Raw genomic sequence first — 12,926 nt, forward strand, 5'->3', positions numbered from 1 at the left:
ACATCCTGCATTGATCGATCAATGATAGTATAGGTAGGAGAAGACAGATGTGGCTGTGCACTTGTCATAGTAGTAGCACATTTTTACTGTCACAGGGTTTGATTGGTATGCTTTTAGAATTCGAATGAACAAAGAAGTTTGCAAAAAGATCTACTGTGATCCACGTGCGAACACGGTTCCAGAGGAGGATCTAATAGGACATTAAGGCTAACAACACAGTATAAATGATAACGTTTTAATCAACTTTGAATGTCGGGGCTTACAGACACTTTGATGGCACCACAGGAGCAGTATGGAGGCATGTTTTTTTTTTTTCTGTTTAAAGAATCTGTCGCCATTTACATGAATTGCATTGGATTTGACTGCAACACTGTTTACCCCTGAAACTCTAAAAGTGTTTTGTGGAGTCAAACACTCACCCACCCCTCAAACGGCATACTGGTGAGTAGATAATGAGTGAATTTTCCTTTTTGGGTGAACTATCGCTTTAAAATGCTTTTATCTGTGTTTTATGTGCAAGCATGTACAAAAAAGAGCGAAGGGGTGGAAATTAAATATCAGAGAAAGCGTCTTTAATACGCTTTAATGTTTTAAGAACCACCCAAAAAGAAAAACTTAAATCATTCTGACTTTATTTTGAAATTCCTTCGGTTTGCCTTTTACAACTCTTACGTCACTCGCCCGTCTCGTGACCGGCAGATGGCAGAGCCAATCAGGATTTGCCATCTGCAAACATGGCGTCCGACTTCAGGTGGAGTTGTGTGCTGCTGCTGCTCTGCGCCTGTTTGCTCTGTGGTTTATCGGCTGAAAGTAAAGAGAAGCCCAAGAAAAAGAAGGACATCCGCGACTACAGCGATGCCGACATGGCGCGGCTACTGGAGCAGTGGGAGGTTTGTCAGCTTCTCATTCAGGCAGACTGCACACATTGTAGCTGCTAGCCGAGCGGTTAGCATACCATGCTATGTCATATTAGCAACAACGGTGTCTACAGACACAGTTCACCTGTTGTGCTGCTTTACGGAGCTGACTGTGGCGGAAGAAGCTTTTCTTGTGTGTTATTGATAAGTTTGCTTAACTTAAATTAACGTAACAATATCTCAATGCAGTGGCGGCTGGTGAAACATATTCTTGCTATGGCTGTGCTGTGCCATTCTCAGGTTTCAGTAACCATCCCACTACGATTAAATACAAATCGCAGGATACTAGTTATTTGTGAAATAGTAGGTAAACATTTAATTCCAATAATAAACATATCGGTCATTTCAACACAAAAACAGATAGCTAACTGTATACTACATACTGCACAAACTGCCTTAAAAAAAAAAATTACCTTAGAAAATGAAATCAAAATAATATATATATTATTTTGATTTCATTTTCTAAGGTAATTTTTATTTTATTATTATTTTGTATATATACAAAATAATAATAATCAGCCGATTGATAATTAATCTAAACTATTCTTAGTGGTTGCCCTTGTGCTCAGATAGTAAGTAGAGTATGCATCAATAGACTACAGACTGAGTGTGATTACTAGTGTTTACTAACCACTCATTCCTGAAACATATACAGTACTATTAAATAACTCTATTAAGACTAGGTAAAAGGAGCTGCCAGATACTGCTGGATATCTTTATGAGGTAAACCATAAGCAAAGAAAATACACGCTGGAAAAAAAACTTGTAATAAACACACTCTACAAGGAAGGGCGTTGCCCTAACGCCCTCTATTGGCCAAACGCCACTGACTCATAGTAAAATAGTGCTTTCGATCATGGATTTATTAATTAAGAAAAAAAAACAAAAAATCATTATTAATTTTTTCAGTCTTTTAAACTCTTGAGTTTCATTGAAACATGTTGGGTTATTAAAACAATACTCATAAAAGACTTCAGCTTCAGCTACCCAGGGGAATCGCTAGAGGACCTGAGTGGTGTGGATCACAACTTGTGGCTGAATGCAGAAGCTGTGATGACGTTTTATTCTGAGTTCAGGCTGAATGAAGTGATGCTGAAACATGAATGAAAAAGTTTTGGATGCAGAAGTGTGGTTAACTGTTGTGTTGGGCCTTAAACTAAATACAACAAAAAAAACTAACTGCAAACTGTGAGAAGGTAATGATTATAATTAGATAAATTCATTCAAGCACAAAGTGTAGTATTTATCTTAAGCAAAAATGTGACGTAGCATAACATGTAGATTGTGTTCATATACATGAGGCTGTGAATGTACTTTACATTCTGCCACAGTACGGTGTTTCTACAAAGTTGAGCTGTTTGAGGTAGGAAATTTGTTGAGTGATACCTCTACCAAGAACCATCAATTATTCATGGGGGTATTTAGAATGTGGTTAAGCTCAGCACCTTCAGTCATATGTAAAGCAAAAAAGTGATGCTTTCATTTATATCCAGTATATCTATTACTCCACAGAAGGATGATGACATTGAAGAAGGGGACCTCCCAGAGCACATGAGGTCTTCTCCCCCCGTCGACTTCTCCAAGGTGGACCCCTCGAAACCAGAGGAGCTGCTCAAGATGTCCAAGAAGGGCAAGACTTTGATGGTGTTTGCCACAGTGTCAGGGGATCCCACTGAGAAAGAGACGGAGGAGATCACAGGCCTGTGGCAGGGCAGCCTCTTCAACGCCAACTATGATATTCAGAGGTAGTCACTCACTTAGACCATTCTACATAGTGCTGCTCGATTATGGAAAGAATCATAATCACGATTATTCAAACGATTATTATGTGCCCTTATTCTGAAGTCTATGCTTTATTCTTCAAATGACTGTAACCGGAATTGTCCCTCACATCCGGTTCAGATAAACAACACTGACGGCTGCCTGTCTTATTCCAACCATATATCGGTGCCCGGTCATTCAAACCAGTGTTAATTTTGTTGACGAAAGCGATGACGAAAACTATTCGTTAACGATCTTTTTTCCATGACGAAGACTTAACGAAAACGGATCTTTGAAAATAAAAACTATGACTAAATCTATTATAACTTTCGTTGACGAGACGAAAATGTTGGTGGTTGACTAAGTCACAATAATTTTTTTAAACATCATCGTATCAGGCCGTCATGAAGTATCAGGAGCGGGCGAGTGAGTGAGTGTGTGTGTCTGTGTGTGTGTGTGTGTGTGTGTGCGTGTGTGTGTGTGTGTGTGCGCCCCAGATAGCTCACCGGTCCCGAGGCTCCGCCCCCCGCCCCGCTCACTCGCTCGCTCAGAGACACAAGACCAGAGCTCGTTCACGTGAACCGGCTGCTTCTTAACAGTGGAAACAGTGAAAACACAGAGTTTCTCCAGTCTAACCTGCTCTCACTTTTTGTTTTCACATTCAAAACTAAATATATATTTTTAAGCTATTAGGCTGCAGCTATATGTTTTTATTTATTTCAAAATAGGGTACTTCTTATTTCATACATTTCCCACAAATATTGGGAGGACTCAAAGTGGTTGCCGACCCCTGCTATAGACCTTTCTGGTAGGGATATCTATTATAAGTAAAAGTGATTGTTAGGTGTGAGGAAAGCCTGATGATGTTTTAGAGCTTTCTCTCTGTCTGAGCTTAAAAGCTGATTTGTAGAACAAATAGCAGCTGTTCAAGACAGGCCAAAGCACTGACACATTTGGCCACCATCAACTGTACCTCAAGGGCTTCAGCAGCAGATAGTGTTTGAATTTTAATCAGGTGATCCAAGTTCAAACAGTCACATTATGATATGCTTTTAAAATATGTGCCTTTATGCATATGATACAATCTATGTACAACTGAAGATGTAAATCGTTCACAACATTTCATCCTTTCCCTTGTTTTCAAATTAATTAAATTAAATTTACTCCTAATCTACAAATCATGTTTCTAAAGAATGCACAAGCAAAGGCCAACTGTCACACGTGGGGGTTTAATAGATAGAGGATATATAGATATTTTCAAGAACCAAATCTAAATTAAATATCTTTGTCAGTGTTTAGTTTTACATGACTTATGACAAGATGAGGATGATGACACCGACACCATAAAACACAAACTGGGATCTCTCTGGTGACACCGACAGTAGTCTTAGACTGGACCAAGCTCTACAGTAACAAGGGTTGTGACCGTAGTTCAGATAATGTACAGTGAAGGGAATAGAAGATCACATCAACAAATAACATTAATTTAGTCATTGTAAACAGACGAATAAAGGCAGTGGTGTAACATTATCGGTTGGCATCACTACAAGAGGATGTTATAACAGTGTTAACAGATGAAGATTCAGGCTCAATGAAAGTCAGTCAGTTATTGTGATGTTCATTGTTTGCTGAAGTTAGTTTAAAATGTCCACTCTTGGTCTGCACTAAAATGTTAAATTTAAAATGTGATAGTTTGATTGGATTTAAGATTTAAAAAGGTGGGGTTGATGAAACTATCACTGACTGAATCTAACAATGGCAGACAGGTTGAACACTACGTGCGAGCTGTTCCTCATAATGGCACAAAAAGAGGTTGTACATTATAAAGCTTTGTCCACTTATCAATGATTTACCATAATGGCTGTTATCAAGTTGAATCGCTTCCATACCATGTGATGAACTTAGAATCACCACATCTCACTTAAGTAATCTGTTACATTGCAATGGAGAGAAGTCTATATTAATGGAAAGCACTTGGTGTGATCCCCCTGCAGGTTCGTGGTGGGTTCCAACCGGGTGATCTTCATGCTGCGAGACGGCAGTCTGGCCTGGGAGGTCAAAGACTATCTTGTGGCCCAGGAACGCTGCATGGATGTCACAGTGGAGGGACAGGTGTTCCCTGGAAAGCCTGCCAAGAAGGGCAGTGGCAAAGATAACCAGCAGAATGGAGTCAACACCAAGAAGAAGAGCAAGAAGAAGACGGAGAGCAAGAAGCCAGACTTTGAGGGGAACAGCGCCAGTTCTCTGAAAAATGAGCTGTGATGGACTAACCCAGGGGGTGATGAGGAGTCATTGATCCTTTGTTTTACTTCTGGCCTCAGATGTGTGTATTCTCAAGACCATGTTCTGTGAGGGGGCTGCAGAACCACATGAAGATGCAGTGATTCAGAGACGGAATTTGAGTCAACTAACTAATCCTGTTCAGTATATTCACCTGGACTGCTGTAGTTGAATCACTGCTCAGTGATGTACTGCCTTTCCTCCTACTCTCCCTCACGGAAACACATTGCAGTGACGAGTACCTTCTTGAAATCATCGTCAGAGTGGTCACAAGCTCTTGTGAATCAGTTGTAACATCAGTGCCGGCTGATTTAGTTATTTTCTTTTTACATTATCATCAAATGAAAAACAATGCACACACCTGTCATGTTAGAGGTACTCAATTAATGTTATAAAAGTAATTTTTGTTTATGTGCCAAGAGCCCTTTTGGGAACAGGAAGTGACTTTCCTTCAGGTCCTGGCATGTGTTACCCACTGCTCACATCCAGAAGCACTTTGAGATTTCATATAAAAGTAGCACCTGCCTTTTCTCTTTGATTTTTCACTGAATATGAAAATAAACATTTTTATATAATCATGAGCTATGTGTCATTGCTGAAGTATGAAGTGTCATCTCTAATTACACTGTGACAACTGTGTAGTGCTGACTATGACTTAAATGTAACATCTGACATGTCACCGAAACATCAATGGTCTTCACCTCCCTGACTTAATTATATATTTACCTGGGAGTAGCACACTCATATAATTGAATAAAACAGACACATTTTGTAATGATGATGCTCTTTGTGGTCATTAGTATCTGCTGGCCTGTCTGACAGTCCCTGTTTGGCACAGGGGGCTTAGTTACCCTAAAGGGAAACCTTTTAGACAAAAGTCTGTTTCCAACAGCTGCTGTTTTTCTTATGTCAACATAACACAACCACATCCCAAAGAAATGTGTTTCCCAGTTGACTGACTGGCTTCCATGGAACTCTGATGTCTTATCTCATCCAGAACCTTTGGGTTGAACTGGAACACTGACTGGAAGCCAGGGGCCTGCTTCCCTGCTTCTTCAGCCACAGCTTTCATTTCTTATGGATATTTCCCTCACATCCAATGAACAGGTTTCACTGATCAAACAGCATGTGATAAACCTAAACATTTGCAGCATGCAAGTGACGGTGTGTGAAAGCCACTCAGCTTTTTTGGACTGCATATAGTCAGTGCTTGCAAATGACTTTTGTGACACTGGACTCGGACCTGATCACCCAGTAGCAGTGTTAGACCCACCTGTTAGAAGGCTTTTAGGTGTTTTTTTCTTACTCTTGTTGAGGGTTAAGGGCAGAAGATGTCCCACCTAGTTAGGCCCTATGAGACTAATTGTGGTCGGTGAATATGGACTACACAAATAAAATTTGATTGATTAATTGACCTCACCAACTCTCCTGTGCAGCAGCCGGGTCCAGACATGAAGAGCCTGAGACCAGCATCCTGGAGGCTGTTGAAGCAGCACATTAGTGCCCACGGTGTTGCATTCACATGTTACATTTTCACATGCTTTTGGCCATGTATGAGAGGGAATAACATGATATGAGAATACATGAATATGGACACCCTCTCCCTCCCTCTCTCTCTCTCTCGCCCACTCCCTCCCTCCCTCTCTCTCTCCCCCTCCCTCGCTGACTCTCTCTCTTTTTCTCTCCCACTCTCTCCCTCCCTCCCTCTATCTCTCTCTTTCTCTTTCCCTCTCTCTCTCTCTCCCTTGCTCTTTCCAACTCTCTCTCCTCCTCCCTCTCTTTCTCTCTCTTTCCAACTCCCTCCCTCTTTCTCTCCCTCTCTCTCATACTGAAGGTGTCTTTGACTCCAGAGCTGCAGGAACAGCAATAACTATTATTAACATTATTGTATGGTGCTGCTAACATTTATTACATCATAACATCTATAAAATGTTATATTTCCATTATATATATTCTGATGGAGCTTAACGTGATGGTTACACATCTGTTCCTGGTCTCTCTCCTCTCTTCCCTCTTTTCCACCCACCTATCCTCCCTCCAAAACTTTTCTCATGCCAACTGGTCGAGGCAGATGGCTGCCTATGTCCTGCTCCAGGTTTTTCCAGTTAATGAGAGTTTTTTCTCTCCACAGTCGCAAAGCGCTTGCTTGCTGTCGGAACTGTTGGGTTTCTCTATAATTTAAATTGATTTAGTGCTGTACAAATACCAATATAGAAGTGAACTGAATTGAATTTCAGATCTGTTACACATCCTAGGTAATATCTACCTTTTCTGTTGCTATAAATTGCATCTCTACATGAAGCCATGACACAGGGGGAACCCAGAATCAGTGAAACGTTTAACACACAGTGCTTTAATCTGAGGTTTGACCAGCAGAGGGCAGCTGTGCATTCCTCTGTGTATTTATTCCTCTCAGTAAACAAAAACCACATTTTCATATGAATAAACCAGATCACTTTGGCTCTGAGGCATTTTAATTTAAGGGGAATGCTGAATATACAACAGGCAACATCATTAACTTCTTCAGATTCATGGTCTCAAGTTATGTGGGATCATCATCAGAGATATAACATTGTAAATAACTCTCATTGCAATAACACACAGCGTGGACAGTGTACACTACAGTTTATTCGGGGGGGGGGGGGGGGGGGGGGCAGACAGGATGCTCACAACAAGGTATGAGGTAACTTAGATTGTTTGCATGGTAGCAGATAGAGGGAAAACATTTTTTATTTTATCCTCAAGCAATTATACTGTCACCGAATTAAAGAATAAAGACTACAAGTCCCTGAAGTGCATCAACCATGGATGTTGCTTGGTGGCTCACATCAATAAGTGGAGTTAAAATGTGCTCCAGGTAACTGACTCTCTGTCCATTCACATACATGCTCTTCCCACACACTACATGTTTCACTTAAAGTTGTTGACCCTTTTTTCCATGTCACTCATTCAGTAACTAAAAATCTGAAACTGAAATGTTCTCTCCTCATTTATTAAACAGACGTCATAGTAGTCACAGTTCTTCCTCTGCCTGTTCCAGCTCCATCCCTCTGCCTTCCACATTAATAACTTACCCTCTATGTTATGACCCTGAGTTATTTGATTGGGTTCTTGTTTTGGTTGTTCTCTCTTGCTGCCTCAAGGTGGTGATGTTAACCTATCATGTGTACTTTCTTCTAGTGTCTTGAGATGTAGGTTGTGCCTGCTCAATGGACAAGAGGCTCCTTAAGCCTACTTAAACAAGATTCTCGCATTACCTCTTCATTGAGACTCTCGGGGCCTCTGTGTCGTCCTGGCCCATTGGGCTCTGCAGAATGAGGGATAATTTAGTTCAGATTGGATCAGTATGATCGTTGTAAATATCTAATAAAGGCAAGTCCTGAGACAATAATATCTGTACCCCTGCTCACATTGGGGACACAGGTAATATCCATGTATTGCATTTCATTTGATGGTTTAGGTTAGTCAGCTTGGATGGAGTCGTTTTTTATGTTTTTGCCGTGCTCACCCAGACGCCTCTTCTACCCTGATTGATGAATTTAAATGAGTTCAGTCTGGACTGGTGTCTTCTGTAACTCCACTCTTCCTTGTGAGTGACAAAGCAGTTTCAGAACAGGCACAACAAATGTTCTACAGTAACTTTCTTCTCAGAAGTACTGATGTGATTAAACTCTCCTCTGACTTTTAATCCCTTAATATTTAACTGGCTTTGGGTTTCATCGTGTGGCTGCAAATGTTTCTTCAACAAATCTTTCATCCAGGTCATACTGTCATCCAAGCAACTGCAGTTAATAATTTTTGTCTCAAGGCCCACCTCAAATATGAATGGTTTTGGTAAATGGTTTTGTATTTATATAGCTCTTTTCTAGTCTTGATGACCACTCAAAGCGCTTTACAGTACAGTTTTACATTCACCCATTCACACACACATTCATACAGTGCATCTATTCACAGCACTTAGTTATTCTATGGGTGGCCATTCGAGGTTCAGCATCTTGCCAAAGGACACTTCGGCATGCAGATGGGTCAGACTGGGGATCGAACTGCGGACCTTCAGGTTGGAGGACGACCACTCTACCCCTCAGCCACAGCCGCCCAATGAAGTGGAGATGAAGAAGAAACTCTATTTTTTACTGTTAGAACAGGTCATATTTTACACTATATCTCTAACTCTGAACATTCAGAATATCCTACAACACCTTCCAAAATGTACTACTTTACGCTTTACGTTTAACTATCACAGTAACTACTGAAGCAATGTCTAGATTCCACAAAAGAGTTTAGTTTTCGTATTAAACTTTGTCCCTCCATAGCCTCCGGTCTCTATATTATGAATGAATGAACTAATCTGCTCGGATACAGCTCTGTGTATGACTTTGGAGAAGAACTGAACAATTTAACTATTTACAAACATATCTTCTTCCTTTCAAACCAAATTGTTATCACTAACATATAATGAAAGACATCTGAATGGCTCAAACCTTAATATAAGAAGAATTTCCTTTCTTTTTTTGTCTGACAGGCATGTGCAACCAGCTCTTATTGTGAGAGTGGTAGAGTTGATGTACTCTGTGGCTGTTTTGGATCAGAAGGTAGAGAAGGTAATGCACAAACTCAAAGGTTCATAGTTCGATTTCCAGCTCCTTCAGTCCGCATGTCTGGGGTAAGATACTGATTCCAAAATAACCCTTGACATGTGTGAATGATCCATGACAGCAGTCTGCATATACAAGCACTGTAGCCATGTATGTGTGAATCTGTGAATGGAGCTTGTACTGTAAACAGCTTTAGGTGCTTGATTAGAGTAGAGAGGGGCTAAATATATACAATCCATTATCATTACTATGCAATTGGATATCAGAGCTTCTGACAGCAACAGGGTCTTTTTGAGTTAGGATGTCCAATAGGTGGAAGACGGGACAATCTATAGGGGACATTTAAATCACTTCTGAGGTTAATGTAAATATTTTCTTTTCTGGTAATATAGATGAATGTGTAAATTTTATTATCTCGAAGATACACTGAATGTTTGTGCTTTGATTGTAACAGCAAGGACACAGTGACATTCAGACAAACTGTTCATCATCATTTATTTCTGTACAAAAGTCATCAAAGAAATTCAAAGAGTTTCATCACTTTACAAGCCCAAGCCACATATACAACACATCCATTTGATGTACAGTTAAAACAAACCACTATACCATATGAGTCATATGCATGTATGCTGTGAGTGTCTGGGATCAATTTTTTTTAAATGGAGCTCTGTTACTTACATATAGTATACATACAGGACAGTAATAACATTACAACTCAAAAGATGTCCCTTGTAAATTTGGATCAACTGTGTCTGTACAATAAATAAGTATAAAATATATCTCTTAGGAATCTGTGGATTTTAAAAACACACAAAACATACAAAACACTAAATTACTGCAACGACCTCCGAAAAAAGACCAGCTATTTCGGTGATGGGAGGGGGAACTTTTTTCATGCCAGATTGAAGCAAAGATAAACTTGTTGCTTTGAAAGGGGAAATTGCACATTTTAAACTCCCTGATTTAACATTCATTAGTTAATTTCATTTTTTTTTTCATTGTTATATTGTAACGGGCCTCTTGCTGGTTTACTCCAAAAACACAGACAAATGGATCACAAACAGTGAAAAAAGTAAACATCACAATATCAAGTGAGCGAGAGCTTGGAATGAAACAGAACACGTCAACAGCCACTGGTCTGGATCAAAGCAAGGAATGTTTGGATTCTTCTCTTTTCTTTTATTAAACAGAAAACCTAAAGGGTAAAACTACTCAACTTGTACATGTGTCACACGTCACACACCTGCAGGAGAGGGATGCTCACTGACGCATGTCCGGTATACATGTGCTGGATCAGCTGGCTCCACTGATATTTGCTCCCTCATATTCATTTAGCTTTGCATTTGCATCATAAATTGCCGAGCAACTATGGCTGACATTGTTGAGGTCCACTGAAGAATTGGTCGGTAGTGAATATCGAGATACTATCTTCCAACTTAGTATCAAACTAGTATCAACAACCAGGAGAGAAAATTGATCATAGTCAAATGGATTGTCGAATAATTCAGGTAAATGTGACATCGGCCAACTCAGTCTTCTATGAAGTAAAATCATCTGATTTATTCCTTCAATTATCCATTCATGACCATGATCTTCCCCTTTAGGTAACAAAATAACCTGATAATCTTTGGTTTCCAAACATGTATATAGGAAAGCTTTCCAACTAAAACCACTGTAACTGAATATTTTGCAGATCAGTTGACCGTAACTTTGTGGTGGTATGAGGATTTCCTCACCATGTTTTCTCCATCCCATCCATTATCCATATGCTATATCCTTTGAGGGTCGGGGGGGAACTGGAGCCAATCCCAGCTGATATGTTTACTGTTAATACAAAATATATGCATATGATTGTTAGAGCCTCTGCTTTCATCTGTAACAGAGTTTGCTACTGGTTGGACAACATATCGTAAAACCTTTTTACATCTGACTGGGGAACCAATCAGGAGGGCCTTTTTATATCCCCTCGAAGTGGATGGAGCTTGTGCATCACTCTTGGCTGGAGTGGGGTGGCCAAGCATAATGCACATGATGAAAGACCAAGATATGCAGCTGCTTTGCAATGTATGATACAGTTAGTTAGCCTCACAAATCCTATGGTTACTTTAGTTATGTAAACATTGTAATGTTAATGACAGTGTCCTTTCAGAAATGGAACCAGGTCACTCAAATCATATAATGTCTGTAAAGCAACAACCATGATTCTTCAAACCCCATTGGTTGATCTGAGCCATTATTGCTACAGAGCTGAAGACTTCCAATATGGCTACCGCGGGGTGTGTTGTCACTTTGAAGCGCTCTACTGATGGTGGGTGTCTTAGCGCAGATACAGTTCATCATGGGCAGTGCTAGCCGCCAAACCTAAAGAAAAAACACCACATGATCCTGGACCAATAGCTTGGAGCAGCTGATTCTTCAGTGCTGGCAGTGTGCATGTGTGTGTGAGTGTGTTGGTGCATCTGTACTATTTGGGGGCTACATAGTCTCTCGGCTCTCTTGTTATGCCCCTCATAGTTTCATCTTGTGCACCACAGGGACAGGCAGGACCTGATGGATCTTGGCACGGTCAGCGTTCACCTCCAGATTGACCCAGTCAGGGTGGAAGGAGCCCTTGAACCCCACAAATGCCAATTTATCTGCAGGGAGGCAAAATGACATTAAAGTAAGAGAACAAATCTGAGCACCGGGTGTTTTTTCCATTCCGTGGCTCACATTAACCTCTAAACAGCACAAGGGTATCGTGTGTGGGGGGGGGGGTTGCACTTCATAATGTTACAAAATATACATCATACAGGCTGGTTACTGCAAAAATATTTTAGCTTTACCTATGGTTTTACAATTTACATTTTACACATTTTGATAAAGAACAAACTCAAGTATCTACGACTCGCCTGGTGTACTGACTGAAAAGAGAACCCTATATGATCCACTTGATTATATTTATCTCAGTAGCCTTTGCTACAGATGTAGTTGGCTACCTTTCAATTTGATGCTTTTGTCTGCTCCAAGTCTCTCCAGGACTTTAGTCCAGGATCCTCTTGTAATCAGACGGCCCTTAGATGTCATGAGAACGATGGAGCTAGAGAGAAAGCACATCTTCATGTGTAGCTGACAGTAGCTGCTGGTCTCATTTGAGCTCCACATGTATACTGTATACTGTGTGATGAAAGTCATGTGAAATTACATTTAGTGTAGCTGGACAGCAGTTACTTACCCATCTCTCAAGCCATTGATGTAGTTGTCTATCTGTGCCGGGATGCCCTGCAGGATTGAGTTCCTGAAGCCTTTGCTCTCCACTACCTTCCCATCATGCCCATCAATTACTGTCAGCTGCACCCCATCCTCTGCTTGGTACAACTTCCTACCATTCACC

General features: G+C 40.5%; 2 protein-coding genes across 4 annotated transcripts in view; one reads left to right on the top strand and one right to left on the bottom strand.

Moving 5' to 3' along the window:
• The first annotated feature begins 705 nt into the window (after positions 1–705).
• Positions 706–5,539, top strand: mesd (mesoderm development LRP chaperone). The gene is made up of 3 exons (XM_053418287.1): positions 706–890; positions 2,430–2,662; positions 4,673–5,539. The coding sequence occupies exons 1-3, from the start codon at positions 735–737 to the stop codon at positions 4,938–4,940; spliced, it is 657 nt and encodes a 218-aa protein (XP_053274262.1). The 5' UTR covers positions 706–734; the 3' UTR covers positions 4,941–5,539.
• A 4,492-nt stretch (positions 5,540–10,031) lies between these two features.
• The window catches only part of cemip (cell migration inducing hyaluronidase 1), a 146,690-nt gene continuing 143,795 nt past the window's right edge, over positions 10,032–12,926 (bottom strand). For all 3 annotated transcript variants that reach the window (XM_053419120.1, XM_053419130.1, XM_053419139.1), the window contains exons 27-29: positions 12,768–12,925; positions 12,532–12,632; positions 10,032–12,189 (exon numbers count right to left, since the gene is read on the bottom strand). In XM_053419120.1, the coding sequence (XP_053275095.1) occupies positions 12,062–12,189; positions 12,532–12,632; positions 12,768–12,925 (387 nt within the window). In that variant the 3' untranslated portion in view covers positions 10,032–12,061. The remainder of the gene's footprint in view (positions 12,190–12,531; positions 12,633–12,767; position 12,926) is intronic.

The sequence above is a fragment of the Pleuronectes platessa genome, chromosome 1 (assembly GCF_947347685.1).
Source record: "Pleuronectes platessa chromosome 1, fPlePla1.1, whole genome shotgun sequence".
In the NCBI taxonomy this organism is placed as follows: Eukaryota; Metazoa; Chordata; class Actinopteri; order Pleuronectiformes; family Pleuronectidae; genus Pleuronectes; species Pleuronectes platessa.